At 31.7% G+C, this 21,467-nt stretch overlaps 2 protein-coding genes across 3 annotated transcripts; one reads left to right on the forward strand and one right to left on the reverse strand.

Moving 5' to 3' along the window:
* Positions 1 to 925: 925 nt before the first annotated feature.
* On the forward strand, positions 926 to 4,475 carry LOC120176689 (rhomboid-like protein 19). The gene is made up of 8 exons (XM_039183068.1): positions 926 to 1,040; positions 1,153 to 1,277; positions 2,483 to 2,543; positions 2,635 to 2,801; positions 3,049 to 3,154; positions 3,262 to 3,464; positions 3,550 to 3,687; positions 4,205 to 4,475. Exons 1-8 carry the CDS (start codon positions 1,029 to 1,031, stop codon positions 4,305 to 4,307), a joined length of 915 nt encoding a protein of 304 aa, XP_039038999.1. The 5' UTR covers positions 926 to 1,028; the 3' UTR covers positions 4,308 to 4,475.
* A 1,085-nt stretch (positions 4,476 to 5,560) lies between these two features.
* LOC120176687 (probable serine/threonine-protein kinase PBL7) lies at positions 5,561 to 7,780 on the reverse strand. 2 transcript variants are annotated; one of them, XM_039183067.1, is made up of 5 exons: positions 7,631 to 7,780; positions 7,234 to 7,415; positions 6,893 to 7,082; positions 6,423 to 6,814; positions 5,561 to 6,191 (listed from the first exon to the last, which is right to left on the reverse strand). In XM_039183067.1, exons 1-5 carry the CDS (start codon positions 7,728 to 7,730, stop codon positions 5,931 to 5,933), a joined length of 1,125 nt encoding a protein of 374 aa, XP_039038998.1. In that variant the 5' UTR covers positions 7,731 to 7,780; the 3' UTR covers positions 5,561 to 5,930. The 2 variants fall into 2 exon arrangements, with proteins under 2 accessions (XP_039038998.1, XP_039038997.1); XM_039183066.1 differs by having other exon boundaries at positions 7,234 to 7,418.
* Between the last annotated feature and the right edge of the window lie 13,687 nt (positions 7,781 to 21,467).

A 21,467-nucleotide genomic window follows, 5' to 3' on the forward strand; every position in this document is an offset into this window, starting at 1 on the left:
AATTTCAAAAAAGAAAATTAAACAGATCACTGAATTATGTCATTCAATTTTAATTAAAAAATAACGTTCGTTACGCACTTAACGATAGAGTGATACATTTGAAACAAAAGATTAATTGAATTATTTGTTTGTAACGTTTTGAAATTTAGTGATCTATTTATAATCTTACTAATAATTAAGTGAGTTGTAGCATAATTTACGCTATAATTTATAGGTAAAACTATGTATTTAGTCACCAATTATCACTTTGGTTTCGTTTTGATCACCCAACAATTGGCAAAAAGGTAGTTTCAGCCCCTATAGTAGACTCAATTTATCACTTTCGCCCTTATCGTATTTTCGTATCAATTTAACCCTCAAAATTACTCAATTTAGCCCCCAACTTAAAATCCTAAATTATAGACCCTAAACCATAATCACATTACCTCTAAACTCTAAACACCAAGCACTGACTTAGGGCTTATAATTTAAGGTTGTAAGTTAGGGGAATGGTATGACATGATGCAATTAAATAATTTTGAAAGTTAAATTGATGTGAAAATACAGTAGGGGCAAAAATGGTAAATTTAGTATACTACAGGGGCAAAGGTGACCATTGAGCCTATTTTTTAAAAACACACCTTAAATTATGTTTTGGTTACACGTCGTTAAAAATTTAACGATGATGCTGATATGCTATCATGATGTAATGTCACATCATCATTTAAAAATACCACATCAATAGTTTTATTTATTTTTTAATGGTGGGTGACTTAAATGTAACGTTAGATATGATTTTGAAAAAAATAATTTAATGACCAAAATAGAACTAACGTGATAGTTGGATGACTACGTGCGTAGTTTACCCTCTCTTCTTTTTTCTTTTCTCTTTTTCCTTCGGTAGGGGTTAAACTCCTCCGATGAATAACATTAAACAATCCGAAAATCAAATCTAACAATACAAAGAAACCTAGAAAAATAAATTGAAAAATCGCCTACTTCTATAGATCACTCCAAAGATCAAACTACTGAGATTCATATTATCCGCCATGAGCTCTCCGGTAATCTGATCTGTTTCTCCAATTTTGTATTCCAAAAAACGAGAATGAAATATATGCAAATTTTGAATTGATTTTCTCATTTTTTCAAATGTTGTTAAATTCGAATTTATAGGGAAGTGGGATATTTAATGGATTTACAAAGCTATGCAAGGGATTAGCTGTGATATTAGTCGGTGGACACATTGTGGTTCAGCTTCTTCCTGTTTCTGTTACTTACCTTGCTCTCATTCCCGCCAGGTTCTCTCTCTTTTCCCCCTTTTTGATTTGTTGATCTCATTTTGTGTGTTGATTTTATGCAATATGATGCTAGAGATTCTGGGTCATGATTAAATGTTAGTTTTATTTGCACTTTTGGTGAAATATCCACGTGAGATTTTTTGTCAAATTTCATTGCTGATTGCACAAGTTTTAAGTAATCTTATAATTAGATTTGTCTTTCTTTCCCTCTTTTCTTGGATTTGGATTTTTCGATTTCAATTTGTTTCGGCGCGCTCGTTGGACTGATTTAAGATCTTGTTGTTTGGATGTTTAGATCTGGCCTTTTGGAATAGTGTTAGCATTTCCTTTTGATGTTTTTTTCCCCTTCAATTTTCATAGTTAAGTGAAAGGCATATGTTTTGTAATTGTTCAAAGGGAGTGACTTACTTCTTTGTTCATTTGAATGCTTAGATCTGGATTTAGGTACTTGAAATAAACTATTAGCAATCTTTGTGTAGTGATTTTATTATTCTTTTAGAATTTGCTTGCTCTTTTTAGGGGACCCATTTTTAGTTAAGCAGAATATTTATTGCTTTTAAACTTGAGCGAAAGTAATGACTTACGATTTTGATATTCTAGTGCATAGATCTAGATTTTGGTGCTTCAGAAAAGCTTTAGGAACCATATTTTTAGCATCTTCATTTTCATGGCTGCTTACAGTGATGGGTTGGTCGTTTTTTTCATGCTTGGCTAAATGGAGTTGTTAGTAGGATTTATTATCTAGAATTTAGATCTAGATGGATCTCAGTTTACAAAGCAGTATCCCGCTTTTTTCTTTCTTTCTTTCTTTTTTTCTGGGATTAAAGCTCTAACAATGATTTTGAATGAATTGGGGAATTCAGTATAAGATCCTGTAAAAGAATGAGTTTTAGATTTTGAGGTCGGAAATCTGGTATGAGTCATTCCATTTGATATTAATAAATGGCCTGCTGAGATATCACAATTGATTAATTTGGTCGTAATCCATGCAAATTGCTTATTGTGATATGTTTTCTTTTTGGCACACGATTAAGCTGGCTCCTGTAACTTCAATTCTTTAGTGTTGCTCGTGTTGGACTAATATATATTAGGACTTTCTTTTCCCTTGAGATGCCAAAGAGTACTGCCTTCAGTTGTAAATTTTGTTTCAAGGACTTATATATATATATATATATATTTCATCCCATCTGAAACTTATTTTGCAGAACTATTCCTTTCGGTTGGAACCTCATAACAGCTGGTTACATTGAGCAATCAGTACATGGGGTATTAACATTCATCTGACTCTTTATTTTACCTATTTTTTATTCATCTTTTTCCTTGTTATAATCGTCTTGATGGTTACTGATTTCTGCAGGTGGTTATTAGTACGCTTGGTCTTCTTTTCATGGGGAAGTTGCTTGAGCCTGTATGGGGTTCTAAGGAATTCTTGAAGTTCATCTTCATAATTAACTTTCTGACATCTGTTTGTGTCTTCGTTACTGCTATTGCCTTGTACTATGTGACAATGGAGGAAAAGTACCTGTGAGTACTTCGATATTCCTACGTGTTTAAGAAGCATTTATTTTTGTTTATTTCTTCCCCTGTTCTGTTTTCCCCCCTCGAGTATTCTCAACTATTTTTTCTTGAAGTAAAAGAGTTATAAGATTGAAGTACTCTTTTCTCTGCTTTTTCTCTGACTGAATGGTAGGAAATGGTGTATTTATTTTGGACCTATATTATGCAAAATTTATTCTAATATATTTTCACTGTTCATTTTGATAATTGTTAGCTACATGCCTATTTCTGGCTTCCATGGGGTGCTGACGGGCTTCTTGGTTGGCATCAAGCAAATCTTACCTGACCAAGAGCTACATCTCCTAAAAATAAAAGTAAAGGTAAAGATTTATTTTGCTAGGCCATTTAATTCAATTTGGCATAAAACATTTTTCTGGCTGGAAATTCCCACTTTGCACCCTTTGATGATGCTTCCTATGCCATGCAGTGGTTGCCATCGCTTGTGCTATTGCTTTCAATTGCCATAAGTTTCTTCACCCACGAGTCTGCAACATATCTTCCAACTTTGATATTTGGGACATATATTGGCTGGATTTACCTCAGGTACCTGCAGAGAAAACCAGAATCGAAGCTTAGGGGTGATCCGAGTGAAGAATTTGCATTCTCTACGTTCTTCCCTGAATTTCTCAGGTATTGTCTGGTTTTCCTTTTAGCTTATGAAATGAGTTCATTTCCCTCTTCTTTCTCTCAAGTGTTTCTATGTGATTTGCGACAGGCCGATTGTTGATCCCATTGCATCAATATTTCACCGGATGCTTTGTGGAAAGTCTGAAATTTCCTCAGATTCTCAGGGTTATACATTGGGCGGTGCACCATTACTTGGTTCTGATCCTATCGAGGCATCTAGGAGAAGGTACCTCTTTATGTTTAATTCTTCCATAGATGTTCAAGTAACATGGTTTTCGTAACTTAATTCATCATAGAATTAGGAAACATATAATGTTGTTAACCGAGACCTTAAATATTAGACAAATGCCGAAATGGAGTCAGCAGTTGCTTCAGTGCATTTAGAAAGTTCAGTGACATCATATTCCGATGAAATTTGTAGTATAACCCTGGCCTTGTATAATTTAGGAATTAGAATAGGGAAAAGCGAATTCCAGTATACATGCTTAACTTGTTCTAGCTTTGCAACAAATCTAGAGTCCAAATACTTAAACCTCACCCGGGTCGGATAATTTGATGTATCCTCTATCTCTACTCTAGGGTACAAAAATGAAGTATTTAACTTTCTGGGGTGCTTCCCCGGAGTATGTCGCGTAAGATGTGTATTGGTGAAGATAATAATTATTTTCTTTTATCGTCAATGAAACACTGGCATTCTTACGAGAGAAAAGAAAAAGATCAGTTTCTAACCTCTGACCTTGCAGGGAAAGAGGGGCTAGAGCACTGGAGGAGAGATTAGCAGCTGAGAAATTGGTTACCGGACGTAATTCAGAAGAGGCTCACATAGATGCAAGTGACCGTGTTTGATTGCTCGGAAATTCCCGTTCATTAACTACAAAGGTTATGAGCAATTATGTGCCCTTGCCCCGTTTTATAAGATTAGAAATGACAAAATCCTAGAGCATCTTGTTACCCGTAACACTATAATATATGCAAAATTCATTATTTTCAAATGCATTGGTTCTTATATGTTGATTGCTTGTATAATTCACTTTTGGACCGTTTTCATTGTCCTTTGCCCTCGTTGTGAACATTCTTTTATAATAGTATTTCTCATCTTATGTTCATGTTGTGATCCGAACTCATCGGAATTTTGATCGAAACGAAATTTAAACTATTTAACACCAGATTAAAATCGAAACGGTGCATGCTAAGGAAATGATTATGAATAAACAGTATGGCGAGATTTTCTGCCACAGGTTCATGTGGCATCTAATTCTTCGTGCCCTTTCTCCGGCCATAGTATGTCGTCATTGATTGGCACCGGAAACAACGTATGGTCAGGCCTAAACGTTATTATATTGACTGTCGGATTTATTGTTTTAATGGCTTTGTTGCGGATTTTTTACATAAAGCCTTACGGCAAAACTACCTGATGGTACCTTGGTCTTCTTTTCATCGTATGCATGGTGGTGAGCTGCGAGTGTTGTAATCTTCGGCGGTGTCATGATCGAGTTATGGCACCTTTGGGAGAAAAAAAGGTTTCTGCAAAGGTTGAAACTGTTGCAGACAAAGATTAAGATTCAGAAGAATCTTGAAAGTTCAACCACCATTCAATATGGTACCAGACCAGACCTCAAAAATGACTGTCATTATAAAACTTCAAACGAAACTCACGTCGAACACATACACACACTTATCTGGCATTAACAGCTGAGTCCGAGTGGTTTTTCTCGAGTTTGATTCGTTTTCTGTTTCTCTTGCTTAGCAGAAACATTTGCGGCCACAAAAAGAAAATGGGGTAATGTCGGTGGAGGTGTGTCAATCAAGTGTTGCTGAAGAAATCAGGTCGCATAACATAAGGAGACAACGCCATCACACCATTTTCCATTTCAACAGTCATAGCTCTGATCTATACTTATTAACACTACTTGAATAGTTATATGTATACCATATATGAATGTATGTATGCATATTTGGAGTGATGAAGAAGCCTAGATGCATGTAATGTATAGGTGAAGCACAAGGAATCTGCCAATCCCTGACTTAGATGGCTCCATTGTTATGGCAATGAAGATATTATTTTATAACATTCATATATATATATAGTTTTCTGGGGGAAAAAACTTGTAAATACCTCATTGTAGTTCTCTGTAAGCATAAGCTAGCTGGTAGATGAATCATACTATATAATCTAGCATTGCTAGCAATGTCACATATTGACAAGTAGATGCATTTACATTAAAAGAATTTCAACAAAAATAAAGAGAAGGGGACATGACAAAAGGGTGTCGGGGCAAAATACCGGGTGCATCAGACACAGTGAGGATGAACGTCGTGATTGCCATCTCGACTTGCTAAATTCCGCTATCGACGGTGGCTTGGCCGTAATATCTCAAACATATGAACTTCTTGTTTCTTGATGTCATCATCAGCTGGCAATGGATTAGATTCTACCGTATGACAGTGCTTAGTTCCCTTTTGCTGGTATTATTCCCTTCTCATTCTTGGAGGGGAAGAGCCGGCGCGGGGACCTTGAACCGACTGAGTTTCGGGATCATACTTTTGAGAAGCAAGATAAGTGAGTGCAGTCACTAGATCCGCTATAAGCGGCCGCATATTCGGCTGTTCCTGAACACACATTGCAGCCACAGCTAGAGCTTGGTACAAGCCCCTCACTGGATATTGGCCTTGAAGTAAAGGGTCAGCCATTTGTGCAAAATTTCTTCTATCATTAAACAAGGGACGAGCCTATAAAACAAAATCCAAATCTCATAAGAGATTCATTCAGTTACAGAATAAGAAAGGAAATGAAAAACGACTCGCAAGGATCGTTATGCTTCTTTCTCGTTTTACTTTCTTGGTACTCATTGAAGCTCAAACATGGATGTTATTAAGACTAAATGATCAAATAATTCTCGTTCTCATATCGAATATTGACTTCTAAACACTTTGTGAATGAGCAAGTGATAGGTATCTTACCCAGGCAACCAGATTTTGCTCACCGCCAGTTCTCGAGTTGTCAATAGCTTTCCTTCCGGTAATGATTTCGAGCAGAACAACCCCGAAACTATAAACATCTGATTTCAACGTAAGCTGACCGGTCATTGCATATTCCGGAGCACAATATCCATAGGTCCCCATCACTCTAGTGGATACATGAGTATTATCTCCAACAGGACCCAATTTGGCCAACCCAAAATCAGATAGCTTCGGACGATAGCCTTCCCCGAGCAAAATGTTTGAGCATTTTAAATCTCGATATATGACCGGCGGGTTAGCTTTGTCGTGCAGATACTCCAAACCTTTTGCAGCACCGGCAGCTATTTTCATCCTTGTATTCCAATCGAGCTGCCTTCTGTCGAGAGGCAAATCTGATATAGAAGCAACGAAGACTAAGCATGACATTCGATTATGCAACAGAAATCCTAGTCAGGAGTACATGTTCATACCATGTAGATGATCTTCTAAAGATCCTAATGGCATGTATTCGTAAACCAAAAGTCTCTGATCTCCATCAGCGCAATATCCGATCAAGTTGACGAGATTCGGGTGGTGAAGCATGCTCAACATCAACACTTCAACCAGGAATTCCCTGTTCCCTTGCAGTCCGTTACGATCAAGCTGCTTGATCGCCACAACCTATGAAAAACAAGGGACAAAGTCACGCTTAGTCCTCATCAACTCGTGCCGTTGTACATGATGAAATCGGGTTGCGACGGCCTATGAAAGTCGCCGCAACCCCATTTCTCCGATCAACGATATTAACTTAAATCCATAACAACACACATACTTGATTAGTGCTCTCCAATTGCCCTTTATAAACTCGGCCGAAACCTCCTTCACCAACATGGCAATCTGCTCTGAAATTCTTAGTTGCAGCAGCCAATTCACGGAAAGTAAAAGTACGTGCTGCAATGTGATCGGACTCACCATCCTTCTTTGCATTTGGTGCAGAATTCACCTTCAGCTTCTCTCCTGTCACAGTAAAATACAGAAGATCCATGTCAATACCTTTGAAATCCTATATCAGATCACCCTAAACATTGAAAACCCAGAAATTTAACAAAAAAGTTGAAACAATTAAACAAATGAATCAAACTCAGACCAATTATTCATTTAACATTCTATTCTATTCAAAGATCAAATCTTTATCTATGTTTTCAGGGGAACATAAGAGTAATAAGAACCTGAAGTAGAAGGGATCTGATGATCAAAGGTGTTATTATTGATGGGAAGCTGCTTCTTTCCATTTTGGTTTGATTTTCCACCACAAGGGAAACAACCCATTTGAAAACTTTTAGCAAGAAGATGAAGAAACAGGGGAAAGGAAGGGAACAAGTTAAAATACACAAGATGATGATCATGATCATCAAGTTTTTTAAGGAATTAGATTAAATCTAAAGTAGAATTAGTCATTAAATATAATGATTGGTTGAATAGTTTTGACCAAACTTGGTCATAGTTTGTGTAAAGCAAAAAAAAAAAAAAAGCAGTGGGAAAGCAAGTGGGGACTCTATATTCTGCATATCCAAGAGAGCTCATCTTTGTCTCCTACCATACCTAAAAGGGGTTTTTGTTATAAATGAATTATTTGTGTAACACATTAAAATAACAGAAAAAAATTACCAATTATTACATTTATAATTAGAAGCTAATGAGTGTCCTAAACCAAGCCTTATTATTAAACTTCATGTGAAGATGAAGAAGAACCCCATTTAACACAAGCTTTTGTTTCAGATCATTCTTCTGATTATAAACAGTTTTGAAGTTAAATGGTGAATATATATGCTGCTTTTCAGTTGCAGTGGTGAATATATATGTTGCTTGGACAAACAGGCAAATGATGACTACTGCTTTTATCCATTATATTATACTGATTCAGAATTTCAATTGGTAAAAGTTCTGATGAGTCTAAGCCATCAATTAATTTCAAGCATTAGCCTGAAACTGTATTGAACCATCAACATATATGATAACCTCCAGAATTCATAATAGTTTTAATTCAGATACAACATTTAAAGCAATAAAAGATAAATACAAGATCCTGTGGATCAGCCAACTGCAGACACTTTGTAAATTTGTGAACAAACCAGCAACACATAACCAACAGCACAAGTTTTCGGCATTTGAATCACTTAGAACACTCTTTCATGGCCTTTTGGGAAAGGGATACATCAGTGAGCACCGTCTTGGACTGCATCGATGCCTTCAATAGCTCCACACCCTGAAACAAAAACCAGACAAATGCAATTAAACGTGTGCTTCCTACAGCAGCTTTACATATGAGTCCGAGTAAATCAAAGCTCACCTCATCCATGCTTACATCAACAATTTTCTCTTCCAAAGCATCAACTTGTTTGACGTTGAACTTGTTGAGTATAGTTATGATTGTAATACTTGACATTGCTGTGACAGTTATACAAACATCGATATACTCCTTGTGGTTGATGATTGAATGTTAGGCAAAAGAGAGGAACATTGGTTGACAAGCTCGAAGAATATGAAGGTTTCAGCAAGGTGTCCCTGTTTGTTGTGGGCTGAATGTATGCATCACCCAGATTCTCAACGCTCTGGTAAAGGTTCCCAAGGCATCCCACCATGCCTTGTTTTCTTAGCAGCCTTATAACATTTCCAACAGGCAATAACAATATGTTGAATAGAAAATCAACAAAATCTTTGCCAGCTTCAGCAAAAAGAACCCTTTGCCCTTTTGAATCTATCAGAAGCTTCAAGCTCACGGTGGCATCGGTGGCGGTTGCCATGAATGGTATTCGAAATAAAGTGAATTGCAGTGAACCCCAAACCAGTTATGCATGCTTTATATGGGAGGTTTCTTCTAGCAGTAATGATGTTTATGGAGAAATGGGAAGGACAAAATGAAGGTTCAGTGAAGAGAACTCTTGTCCTCTGGTTCACCTGTAGGTAGTTTGAACCTGCCATGTACCATTAATGCAGTTTCTTTACTCCCTCATCAGATCATAAATGACTTCAAGTTGGTCGAATCTGTTACCTTACGGAAATTTAGTCCTTAGTTCAAAACAATGGACTTGGAAGAACCAAATAAATAAATCCATAAAGAAAAATACACAAAATGAATGAATGCAATTAGTTCATGTAAGAAATTAGGAATGCAAACCGTATTAGATTCATTCAACTAACAGCAAGTCATTTATGAATTGATGTGGAATCAAAGAAATGGACTTGCAGTTATTACATAGAGCTGATGATAACGCGCGCACAATCTTGCAAACGCAACTACTTGAACACAACCTCTAGCTCTGAAGAGGTTAACATTCTCTTTTACCACTAACGCCACTTGATGAGTTCCTATCGATTTAAAAACACGTGTTTTCATGGCTTTTGTCTGGTTTTTTATTTCAGCGTGTGGAATCACTGAATCCTTCAGTATAGTTCAAGACAGTATGGCCACGGTCAACTATTTCGAGTTAAAGATTTTATACGATTCAACTTATCTAGTCGAGAGTGTAAGGTAAAGTCCTTACAACTCAATTTATTTCATTTATAATGTCGAATTTTAAACATTTAATTTTGCTCAATACGTTTAACGTCTCATCCTACTAAATTATCCGCTTCTTAGTAGAATTTGATTATTATTATTATTATTAGGGTAAATTACGCGTTTAACACTTAAACTATCAGTTCTGATTCGTTTTAGTACTTAAACTTTAAATTTTTTCAAAATCATACCTAAAATTTAGTTTTTGTTTTATTTTTAATACATCGCCGTTAAAAACTTTAGTTTTTGTTTCATTTTAGTACCCCATTCAAATTTTAACGTTAAGTTTTGAAACGGTTGAAAGTTTAGGTACTAAAACGGACCAAAACTAATAGTTTAGGTACTAAACGCGTTAAGTTTTTAATGGTGGGGTACTAAAATGAAATGAAATCTAAACATCAGGTATGGTTTTGAAAAAATCGAAAGTTTAAGTACTAAAACAGACTAAAACTGATAATTTAGGTACTAAATACGTAGTTTACCTAAGCCATCAAAATCTTTATATATTTAGTTTATTATATAAGAATTTTTAAAATCGAATAAATATATATATAACCTCTTAGATTATTTTTTTTCTTTTTTTCTTGAAAAAAAATCACATTATATATAAATAAGTTTTTCTTCTCTTAATTTAATGATAAAATTATTATTAGTTAATTTAGTGAAACGATACAATAAATTTCTTAAATAAAACTAAGGATTTTATTTTTGATGTTGTGATTGACATAAATTGAGATATAAATATCACCCTATAATAAATATTTATCGTATACAATTTGAATTTGTTAATCAATAAATAATAATCATACACCAATGTTTAATAAAAAATACAAAAGTAAAGTATTAAGAATTGGAGATCATAAGTGAGTTGCAGGGCAGTGGCTGGGCGGCGTGAACTGCGCGACCGCACAGGGCTCCAAAAAATGGGGCCTAAAAAAGTATATATATAGTGGCGTTTTTTCTAATAAACGCCATTAACGATGGATCTATTGTGACATTTTTCAAAAAAACGCTATTATTATTGCGGCTTTATTGATAAAACGCCATATAGATAGATCTATCGCGGCGTTTGTCAAAAAAATGCCACTATTATTGCCCCGAAATCGAATATATCTAGAAAATATGGGCCCTTTTATAAGAATTTGTACAGGACCCCCGAAAACCCTACCACTACCCTGGTGAATTGCATCATATATATATATATATATATATATATATATATATATATATAAGAACTGGGGGATGAATGTACATCTCAGGGTCAACATGTGCCCACCATGGAATCTGAATTTCTTTATACTAATTATTCATTTTATTGAAGATGCTCACCCTAAAATTTTGTTGTGTCCATCCTGGAATTCGAATTTCTTTATATTAGTTATTCATTTTACTAAGGTGTCCACCCTGAAATTTTATTCGTGTCTGTCCCATATAATTTTTTTTTATTATTAATACATATGTGTCTACCCTGAAAAATATTTCTAGATCTGTCATTATACATAAAGGGTGTTCATTATTGGATATTCGATTTTTTGGTACCAAAATAATCGGCTCATATTTTAATTGATGAAACTAGTACATGTAAAATCTGAATATTTGTATTCTCAAGTCACGGATATCCGGTTCATATTTATGTTATTATTTTTTTTCAAACTATATTATTTTTGAAATAATCACATAGGAAAAAAATATAAAACTGAAAAGTTAGTACATAATTTAAACATAGAATTTAGAAATCCAAATTACATAATCCAAAGATAAAACTTCAAAAACAAAAAATTATATTAAAGAGATACGACTAATTTTAGAACATTTTACGATTAAAAGAGATCAACTGAAAAATAATTTAGAACGTTAGAGTAAAATAATTTGAGAAACTAGAATTTTAGAATGTTTGAAAATTAATTTGAGAATTAAAAAAAATTAGTTGACTCTATTCCCATATGTAATGAGATAAGGGGGAGGTAGGGTAGTAGGCTGCCCCCAACGCCAGGTTGAGAGCAGCTTCCGTGGAAGACTTCCGGCAGTCAGAATTATGAATTGCCCACCGTAGGACTCGATCCCACGACCACAAGGTTAATTATGAATGGAAAACTTAATCTTCAGGATGTGCAACATTTCTTTCAAGCTCACCTTGGTTTCCATATCTCTTATGTTAGTTGAGATTGTAATATTGTTGCTCATACTCTAGCCAGTTGGTCTACAATAACTTGTGGTGCTCTTTTCTTCGAGTCGGTTTGTCCCGATCTTATTGCTATGGTTGCCTATGATGATGTAACTCTAATTAATTTTAATATATTTTGGGTACTCTTTTCCTCTTGTTAGAACTTAGAAGGGGTTTTTAATTAGGTCGTAGGTTTCTTTCAAAAAATGTTTTCACTTTATTCAGACCTCGATCTAGGTCTTGATTTCTAGTTCAATCTAAAACTATACAAATTTTTGGAACTAAAATTATTATTATTATATCAAATCATATAATCATCTCCATTGAGTTTTTAAAAATAAGTTGCTAAAATAAAATGAAAACATAAATTGGTGACTAAAATGTCAAAAATAGAAATTCAGTGACAAATATAATTGCAATAAAAATTGGGTGACTAAGTAGACTGTTTACCCTTACATTAATTAAAGACATTATGTAAATCATTTATTTTTTTTAATAGTATGAAGTGATTGTCCTACGAGCATGGCTGCTCAAATCATACAAACATTAGAAATTAGTGTGAAAAACTTGAGAACTTTTTTTTGTTTTAATCATCAATATTTGATTTATTAATTTATTGATCCGACTAAAATATCGTAAAAGTTCATTACGAAACAATCATCATAATTCAATTTATTTTATTAACAATGTTAAGATTTAAACTCCCGGCACGTGAGCCCAAACTCTTAAACAATTAATCAAATTGAGATATTATAATAATATATATTGTATATTATATAACACAATATTATCTCAAAATTCTTTTTTTTTAATTGAATTTTTTATAAATAAAGTACATTAAAAGTCATTGTATTATGTAAAAATAATCCTTTTAACTAGTAACCTTTCTACTATTACAAAATAATCCTTAAACTTTCTAAATGAATATAAATGATCATTAAATTTATCAGATTATTATAAAATAATCATTAAATTTATCAAAATACAACATGATCCTTAAACTTATCAAAGCTTATTGATATTTTAACATTGTCACCATTTAAAAAGTCTAATGACCATATTATAACAATGGGAAGATCACTGGTAAAAAAAGATCATTTTACATAGTACAAAGACCTCCAATATAATTTACCCTTTTTAAGTGGAACCTTTTTATTGTTTATATTAATATTTAAATTTAAAATTTAATGTCATTTCTTTTCTAAAAGTCACTAGTATTATTAAAAAAAGAACAAGCGGCAAATATCCCAAATTACAATGAAGTTTTACCATCATAATCGTAAATTAAGAATATAATTAGGATATTTTCCTAAAATTATCGACAAAAACTAACAACTTAAGATCACATAAGAAACATATAAGGAAATATTAAAAAGTCTAACCAAAACTCGAACAATGATAGATACAAACATATTTGATCGCATCGGTAAACGACCCACAAAACAGAATAAAGCTATTGAAAGACCGCCGATAAAAACACAAATCAAAGTTGTGCATCGTGAAAAAACTATCCACGAACATAAATCGAGTATCCAAATTCAACTCAAATGTCCAACAAGAAATATCAACAAAATAACAAATAAGTGTCATCTTGGTTAGTCGTGGTGATGACAAATCAACCCTTAAAAAAGATAAATAAAAAACAATGGTTAAACTAATTAAAATGTGTCAAAAGATAGAGAAAAACGTGTCATAAAGACATATTTATTACAAATTTAAAAAAAAAACAAAGATTCAATATAAAAAATAAAAGGAACATAAAAATATCGACGGTCGACCAATATCAAAGTTGGTGCCGACATCGATCAACAAAGATGAAAAAAAAGTATGAATGACACACCACAAATAAGAGAAACTAGATAAACTAAGGTGAATTAATTTAAGGGGGCGTTTGAATCAAGGAAAAATCATTACCAATGAGAATAATCTTTTTCGGAATCATATACTCACGTTTGGTTCAAAAGTATTCCCACCAGGAGGTAATGAAACATTACCTACAATACCTTTTTTACGGGATTGTCTCAGGAAAAGCGGACTAATATACAGTTAATATACGGCGTTACCGGATACATTAAAAGATATTTGACAAATTTGGTTTAGCGCTACCGGAAATATCGAGTAATAATAATGTAATAGGTGGAAATCATGAAGAAATATTAAAAAATTTGGCAACCGACAAACTTAACTTGTCGGTTTGTGTCAATACTTTATAAAAATATATTGATCCATAACAATATAACATGTAAAAAATGACAAAACCGGTCTATAAATGACAAAATAGGTAAAGGGCTACCAGATATGTTTTGAAATTTAAAAGAGAATAAGTTATAGCGCAAATAAATTGTCAATACTTTATAAAAATGTGTCGATCCATTACAATATAACAGGTAAAAATATGACAAAATCGGTCTCGAAATGACAAAACCGGAAAAGAGCTACCGGATATGTTGAAAGTGTCGATACTTTATTATAATTATCGACACTTTTGGAATTTAAAAGAAAATAAGTTATAGCGCCAATAAAGTGTTGATACTTTATAAAAATGTATCGATCCATAACAATATAACATGTAAAAATATGATAAAATCGGTTTCGAAATGACAACCAGTAGTAAAAAAGTGTGCTTGTGTGGTCATTTTTATTTCAGAATTTTTAATTTTTAATACAAAAAATTGGATATTTTAAGTAAAACTCAGTAAGAAAAGAACAAAAACTTTGCTGTAACAAAAGAATAACATTGGGAAACTCACCATGTTACCAGTTTCTTAAAGAACAAAAACCCAGAAACAGACATATCTCAACGTAAACTTATGATATACTCTTATTATCTCCATATGATAAAGTTAGGTCAGTTTTAGTTTTATTTTTTTGGTTAGGATTTTGTGTCATTGAAACTGTTGATTGAAGAACTCAAACTGGTGCACGCATAAGTGTCGATGCATTTATGAAAAGTATCGATCCAAAAAACATCGAAATCGATAATTATTATGTAATATGTAAATTTACAATATAACCGGTAAAAATATACTGGTTAATTAGCAAATAGGTTTACATTATGTATCGACACTCTTTAAATATATGTCGATACTTTTTTCCCAAAATGAAAACACAACGAGGTGCACGCATAAAGTGTCGATACATTTAAAATTGTATTAATCCCAAAAACATCAAAACCGATAATTATAATGTAATAGGTAAATTTGCAATGTTATCGGTTTAAATATACATGTTTAGTTAGAAATAAGTCAATATAAGCGCTACCTATTACATTATATAAGCGCTACCTAATATTACTGTACTTGATAATATTTCCGGTTAAATTATATAACATAACCGGTCTAAATTTTAACCGATCACTTGTTTAACATGTTACGCCGTTTTTTAGGCGCCGCACAGCAGAAGTTTCCCTTTTTACCTTGTACTATCATGAATCTCATTCATAGGTATTAAAGAATTCCCTCCACTTTGGATAATAATACCCCTAAAAATATAATTATTTTAAAATGATCATTTCTTTTATATATAATTACATGAGTCTACATCTATTTTATTTATTTTTAATACTAATTATAAAATAATATGATGCATATAAAATAAAATATATCAATTTTTTTTATTTTAATTTGATTATTATTACATATGAGTTCAATTCAAATTTTATATTTTGTATATGTTTTATTACATATATTATTTAGGATTAATTTTTATAAAAGGTTTTCATATTACATTTTTTATATTTTCTATTAATTTTGTCAAATGATTTGATATTTTTTGTACAACTCATACATGTGGCATAAATAAAAAAATGTAGCAATTATCACATACTTATATCAGCGTAAGTATATGCATTTCCCAACCTAAAAATAAATGCATACTTACACCGATGTAAGTATGTACATCTCTCAATATTTTAGTACCTAAAAATAAATACTGAATTATATTGGTGTAAATATGTTTTAATAATAAAAAGAAAAAATATATATTAAGTTATTTGTACATAAATTTTATTAAAAATATTAAAATTAAAAATAATAAAAAATTATATTTTCTATGAACTTTCATATAAATATGTTGACTTTAATATTAAGGATTCTATTTATTAAAAAAGAAAATATATCTCAAGGCCTCAAACCAAACATTGTAATCTTACATTCATGTTAAACTAATCAAACAAAGTAATACAACATTCCCAGTAATATGTTAAGTAATGTAACATTCTAGTAATCTCATTACCAAAGATAATCTTACATTCCATGAACCAAACGACCCCTAAGGGTAAAATACACAAATGGTCCACTGACTATAAGATATTGTTTTATTAAGTTAATCTACAATTAAAAATTACAAAATAGTCCATCAACGAGTTTGTAACATAATGAATAGTCAGATGATTATTTTGTAACTTTTAATAGTTTAGGGACCCAACGAAGCAACACTCTAAATAAAATGATCATTTTGTAACTTCTAATAGCCAATGACTTAATAAAGTAATATCCTATAATCAGAGACCATTTGTGTACTAAACCCTTGATTTATTGTCAATTTAAATAATATCTTTTGATCAATACATCATAGATTCGATTAATAATAAGATGAATAGTTTTGAATGTAAAATTCTTAGGTGGTGTTTGTTTTCACTGTTTAAGGTCTTCAAAGCTTTGATGTCTGCGCCGCGCAGACCACACGCAGACATTGGGCTTCGCAGACCGTTTGTTTTGTAGAAGACAGAAGCTCTTCTAACGTCTACGTGTGGTCTGCGCGGCACAGATGTGACCTTATGTCTGCAGACGTCTTCCAACCTCTTCAAATAACCATTTTTATTATTAATTTTATAAAAATTATAAAATGTCATTAAATTTAATGAATTATTACAAAATAGTTACTATAATGTTGTAATAAATTATAAAAGTTCGATAATATAATAATTATTTTATAGTATTTAGATAAATTTATTAATAATTTTATAATATTTTAATAAATTTAATAAGTATTTTATAAAATTTTAAACTTTATTGACGAAAATGATCATTTGTATATAACTCAACGATATCTAATATACTTTATTTGAGAAAATATATTAAACTTAGTAAAAAATATTATACAATTAAACTTAGTAAACTTTTTTTTACATAAAAACTTAGAAAATCACGGGACATACAATTATTAGCATTAAAAGACAAAATAAATATTTTAATAAAAAAATATTCACACTATTGAAAAATCTGATTCTTATCATTTAATTATGGTAAAGTACGAAAGTCCCTTTATGCAGAATAAATAAATAAAAACAATAATATATTTTTCTAAATAGAAAAATATTAATTGATGTATATTATATGGAGTATATATTATATATATTTTTTGATGTTACTAGAATCGGATTGTACCACTCGAATAAATTAAGATGATTTAAATGTTATTATAAAATCGAATATTTATATATTTGTGAATAGATAATAATTGAGAATTAAAATATAATTTTTTAACAATTACTTAGACCAAAACAAACAAATTGAATTAAAATCAAATTTATTTCATTATCGATTGATTTAATAATAATTTTTAAAATGATATATAATATTAAAACCAAAATCTAATAGTCCGTAGATGTAATAATTTATAATAATAAAATTCGTATAATATTTATTTAATATATTTTTTCAAATAAAGTATATTATATATCGTTGAGTTATATACAAATGATTATTTTCGTCAATAAAATTTAAAAAATTATAAAATACTTATTAAATTTATTAAAAGATCAATTTATTTATATTTCAGTTTATTTTAGCAGTATGCCGACGTTAAAAAACAAACAGTCTTCTTTTTACAGACTGCAGACTTTTGATCTACCTCTTCTGCTACAGATATGATCCGCATACTACAAATTTTTTACCTCTGCAAAAACAAACATCACCTTAGACTCTTTGTGTTTATTAATGAAAAGGGAGTGATTTTGAAGAACAAATGGTTCCTACTTCATGCGAGGCCATTCGTTTGTCAGATCAGATGGCCGATATTGCTCCTTTGATCAAGGGACGAAAATGACATAAATCATGCTTCCGTGGGCCATTCCCAATTTATTTTCTCTGCCATTTTTATTAAAGGGTAGATTATACATTTAATATTTAAATTATCAGTTTTTGATCTGTTTTAGTATTTATATTTTTTTTAAATCATACCTAACATTAAGTTTTTATTCATTTTAGTACTTCACCATTAAAAACTTCACGTGTTTAGTACCTAAGCTATTAATTTTGGTCCGATTTAGTACTTAAACTTCATTTCCCCCAAAACTCATCGTTTAAATTTGAACGGGATATAAAAATGAAACAAAAATTAAACTTTAAGTATAATTTTAAGAAAATTGAAAGTTTAGGTACTAAACAGACCAAAGTTAGTAGTTAGATACTAAACACATAATTTACTTTTTATTAATTATAAAAAATTACATCAATATCAATCAAACTAAAACTTGGTTAATAAATTTAATAATATATTAAAATAAGATAAGTATATTATCAAATTATAAAATGATATCATATAAAATAAATCATGCAAACGTTTACAATGTTTTTAATGTATCTTATTTTTATAATCATCGTCTTGCCCGTCTAGCTCAGTTGGTAGAGCACAAAGCTCTTAACCTTGTGGTCGTGGGATTGAGTCCTACTGAGGACAATTCATAACGGAGGTTTTTCACGAAAGCTGCTCTCAACTTGGCGTTGGGGGCAACCTACTACCCTACCTCCCCTTATCCCATTACATATGGGAATAGAGTCAGTTAATTTTTTAATTTTATAATCATAGATAGACGTAAAATTTTATGTCGGAGTGTAACTTTTAAGAAGATATATTAGAAATTTAAAGAGCGTGAAATTATAAAAATTCAATGTATAAAATTAAATCATCAATATAAAATATAAAAAATATTTATATGAGAATTTAAAATTTTAAAGAACATGAACTCTCAACATCTATCGATCCAGTTACTTTTGCCTATGAAGTCAATTATTTTCATTTTCCTATTTTTTATATAATAATTTATAATTTTAAAATTAATTATTGATCTAAAATTTTAATCATTTTAATAACATGTATTTTAGTTAATAACATATATTCTTTTAGAAAAATTTAAAAAATATTTTTAAGGATCAACGGGGTTGGTTCAAGTGATAAGCAACTTGATATCACTTAAACATGCATCGAGTTCGAGTCCTAGTGTATGCAGAAAATCTCTGTTGGGAGACTCACCCACCAAAACCAGTACGACCGGGGTCGGTCCGGGGTCGGTCCGGATTAGTCAAGGCGAAGTCTTGGGAACCTGAAAGGAAACCAAAAAATATATATTTTTAAGGCAATGATTCATAAGGAAAAATATTCATGTTCAAAGACCAAGGTGAGAAAGTGATCAAGTTTTGAGAATAATACAGATAACAAAAACATTCAGGGACCAAATAGAGAAAAACGGCCAAGTCTAGGGGACAAACTGTGATTTATCCATTGATAAACAACGAACAAAAAGAAAACGCAAGTGTTGCCATTGTGGAAACCTAGCAAGGGTAAATCAGTCAATTGGGAAAAAGGAAGTGACTGAGAAACTCAGCTTTTTTGTCGTCGTAAATTTCATTCAAATCCAGGGGTGATTTGGAGCAACAAATGAGGGTAGGTCCATTTCCATTTTTTTAAAAATAATTATTAATTTAATTTGTTTATTAATTGAAATATTATTTAAATACATTTTCTTTAAAAATTTAATTTTATAAAATCTATTTCAGAAAAAAATAACAAGATTTATTTAATGATTAATATCATTTACTTCGTATGGTTAAATTTGTCTTTTAAATGATTTTTAATATAATTTTTTATTCACGATATAAATATTTAAATCTATAACTTTATTTAAGGATCTAAGGTTTATATCACAAAATTTATTAATAATTGATAAAAATGACGATTTAAAAAGTTAAAGTATATATATATTTATTAGTTAATTGAAATATGATTTGAATTATTTTTTTAAATTTTATTTTATAATTAAATATTATCAAAATTTATTAAAAGACAATCTTTTTAACTTAATATTTAACATTTAAATTTATATTCTTATTTAATTTCTTATCTCTAAAAATCAATTAGTATTCGGTAAGGGGAAAAAATCTGTTTTAAAAAGTTAAAATGTGTATATATTTTATTTTTTTTTTAAATAAAGTTTTTAACATTTTATATTAATATTTTAATTTATTGGACGTGAAAATTGGTTCAAATTTGGTTTAATACTAGCGTTGAGTTACGGTTGCGATGCTTATCTCTCTCTCTAGGGCTTTCTTTCTCACGTCGGCTCTACCTTCCTTCATGTTCTCACTTTCTCGCCTTAGATTTTCTTTCCAAACAAGCCCTGGACTGAGAAACGCCAAGAAAATCCTAGGAAATTTCAAGTCTTCGGTCTCCCCATTGAAGCTGGAAATCACCACCGTCTCAACGGAGTCGGATCCGTTCACCGAGACCGCGAAATCTGGATTGGTAAGTTTGTCTTAGAAAAAGCGCCATAGGTTTATTCAGATTTTTTGTGGAAGTGAGAAACCATAGTGAGAGCATGTTATTGTCTTTGTTCTTAGGTTATTGGAAGAAGCGGGTAGGTTATTAGGGTTGGTAATTCGGGTAGAAACGAGAAAAACGGCGGCGTTTTGTTGGGGTGGTGCTGCTCATGCGATTTGATGCCGTCTGAACCGTTGCCTTGGGATCGGAAGGATTTTACAAGGAGAGGAAGCACGAGAGGACGCAGTCGCTGCCTCAGCGGCCACTGCGGCTCGATGGAGAGACTTTTCGATGTCGCCTTATCAGCATGGGTCTTTTAGAGATTACTCGTGGGGATCCGTGACTTCCGTCCTCTCCGGTATGCCACTTCTATCATTTTTATCCCATTTCTTTCACCCAAGTCTTTGTTTTAAAATGTATTCCTCATTATTGATGGAAAGTGTTTTACCAGCAAGAATTTTGCGGGACGTGTTTATTTTATTTATTTTAGTATAGGAATTAAGTACTGATCAGATCCGTGGGTTAAGGTTTTGGTTCTTTTTGGAATATTTGATTTTTCCCCCTAATGTTCTGTTCTTTTTAGATTGTAGACGTTCTTGATTTTCTGGGCAGTGTTTCCTTCATCAGGATGGGAATTTTGTTTTTCCGTTTTGGGTTAGAGAAGAATATACTTTGATTTTGATAAATTGGGATTATTTTTTTTACAGTATTCTACTTCGTTTCTTGGGTTTTAGGGTACTACTAGTTTTTGGATTTTGGAGGTAGAAAATATTGTTTTTCTTCTCTTGGATTCCATTGATCTATT

Source organism: Hibiscus syriacus, unplaced genomic scaffold, assembly GCF_006381635.1.
Source record: "Hibiscus syriacus cultivar Baekdansim isolate YM2019G1 unplaced genomic scaffold, ASM638163v2 tig00112249_pilon, whole genome shotgun sequence".
NCBI lineage: Eukaryota > Viridiplantae > Streptophyta > Magnoliopsida > Malvales > Malvaceae > Hibiscus > Hibiscus syriacus.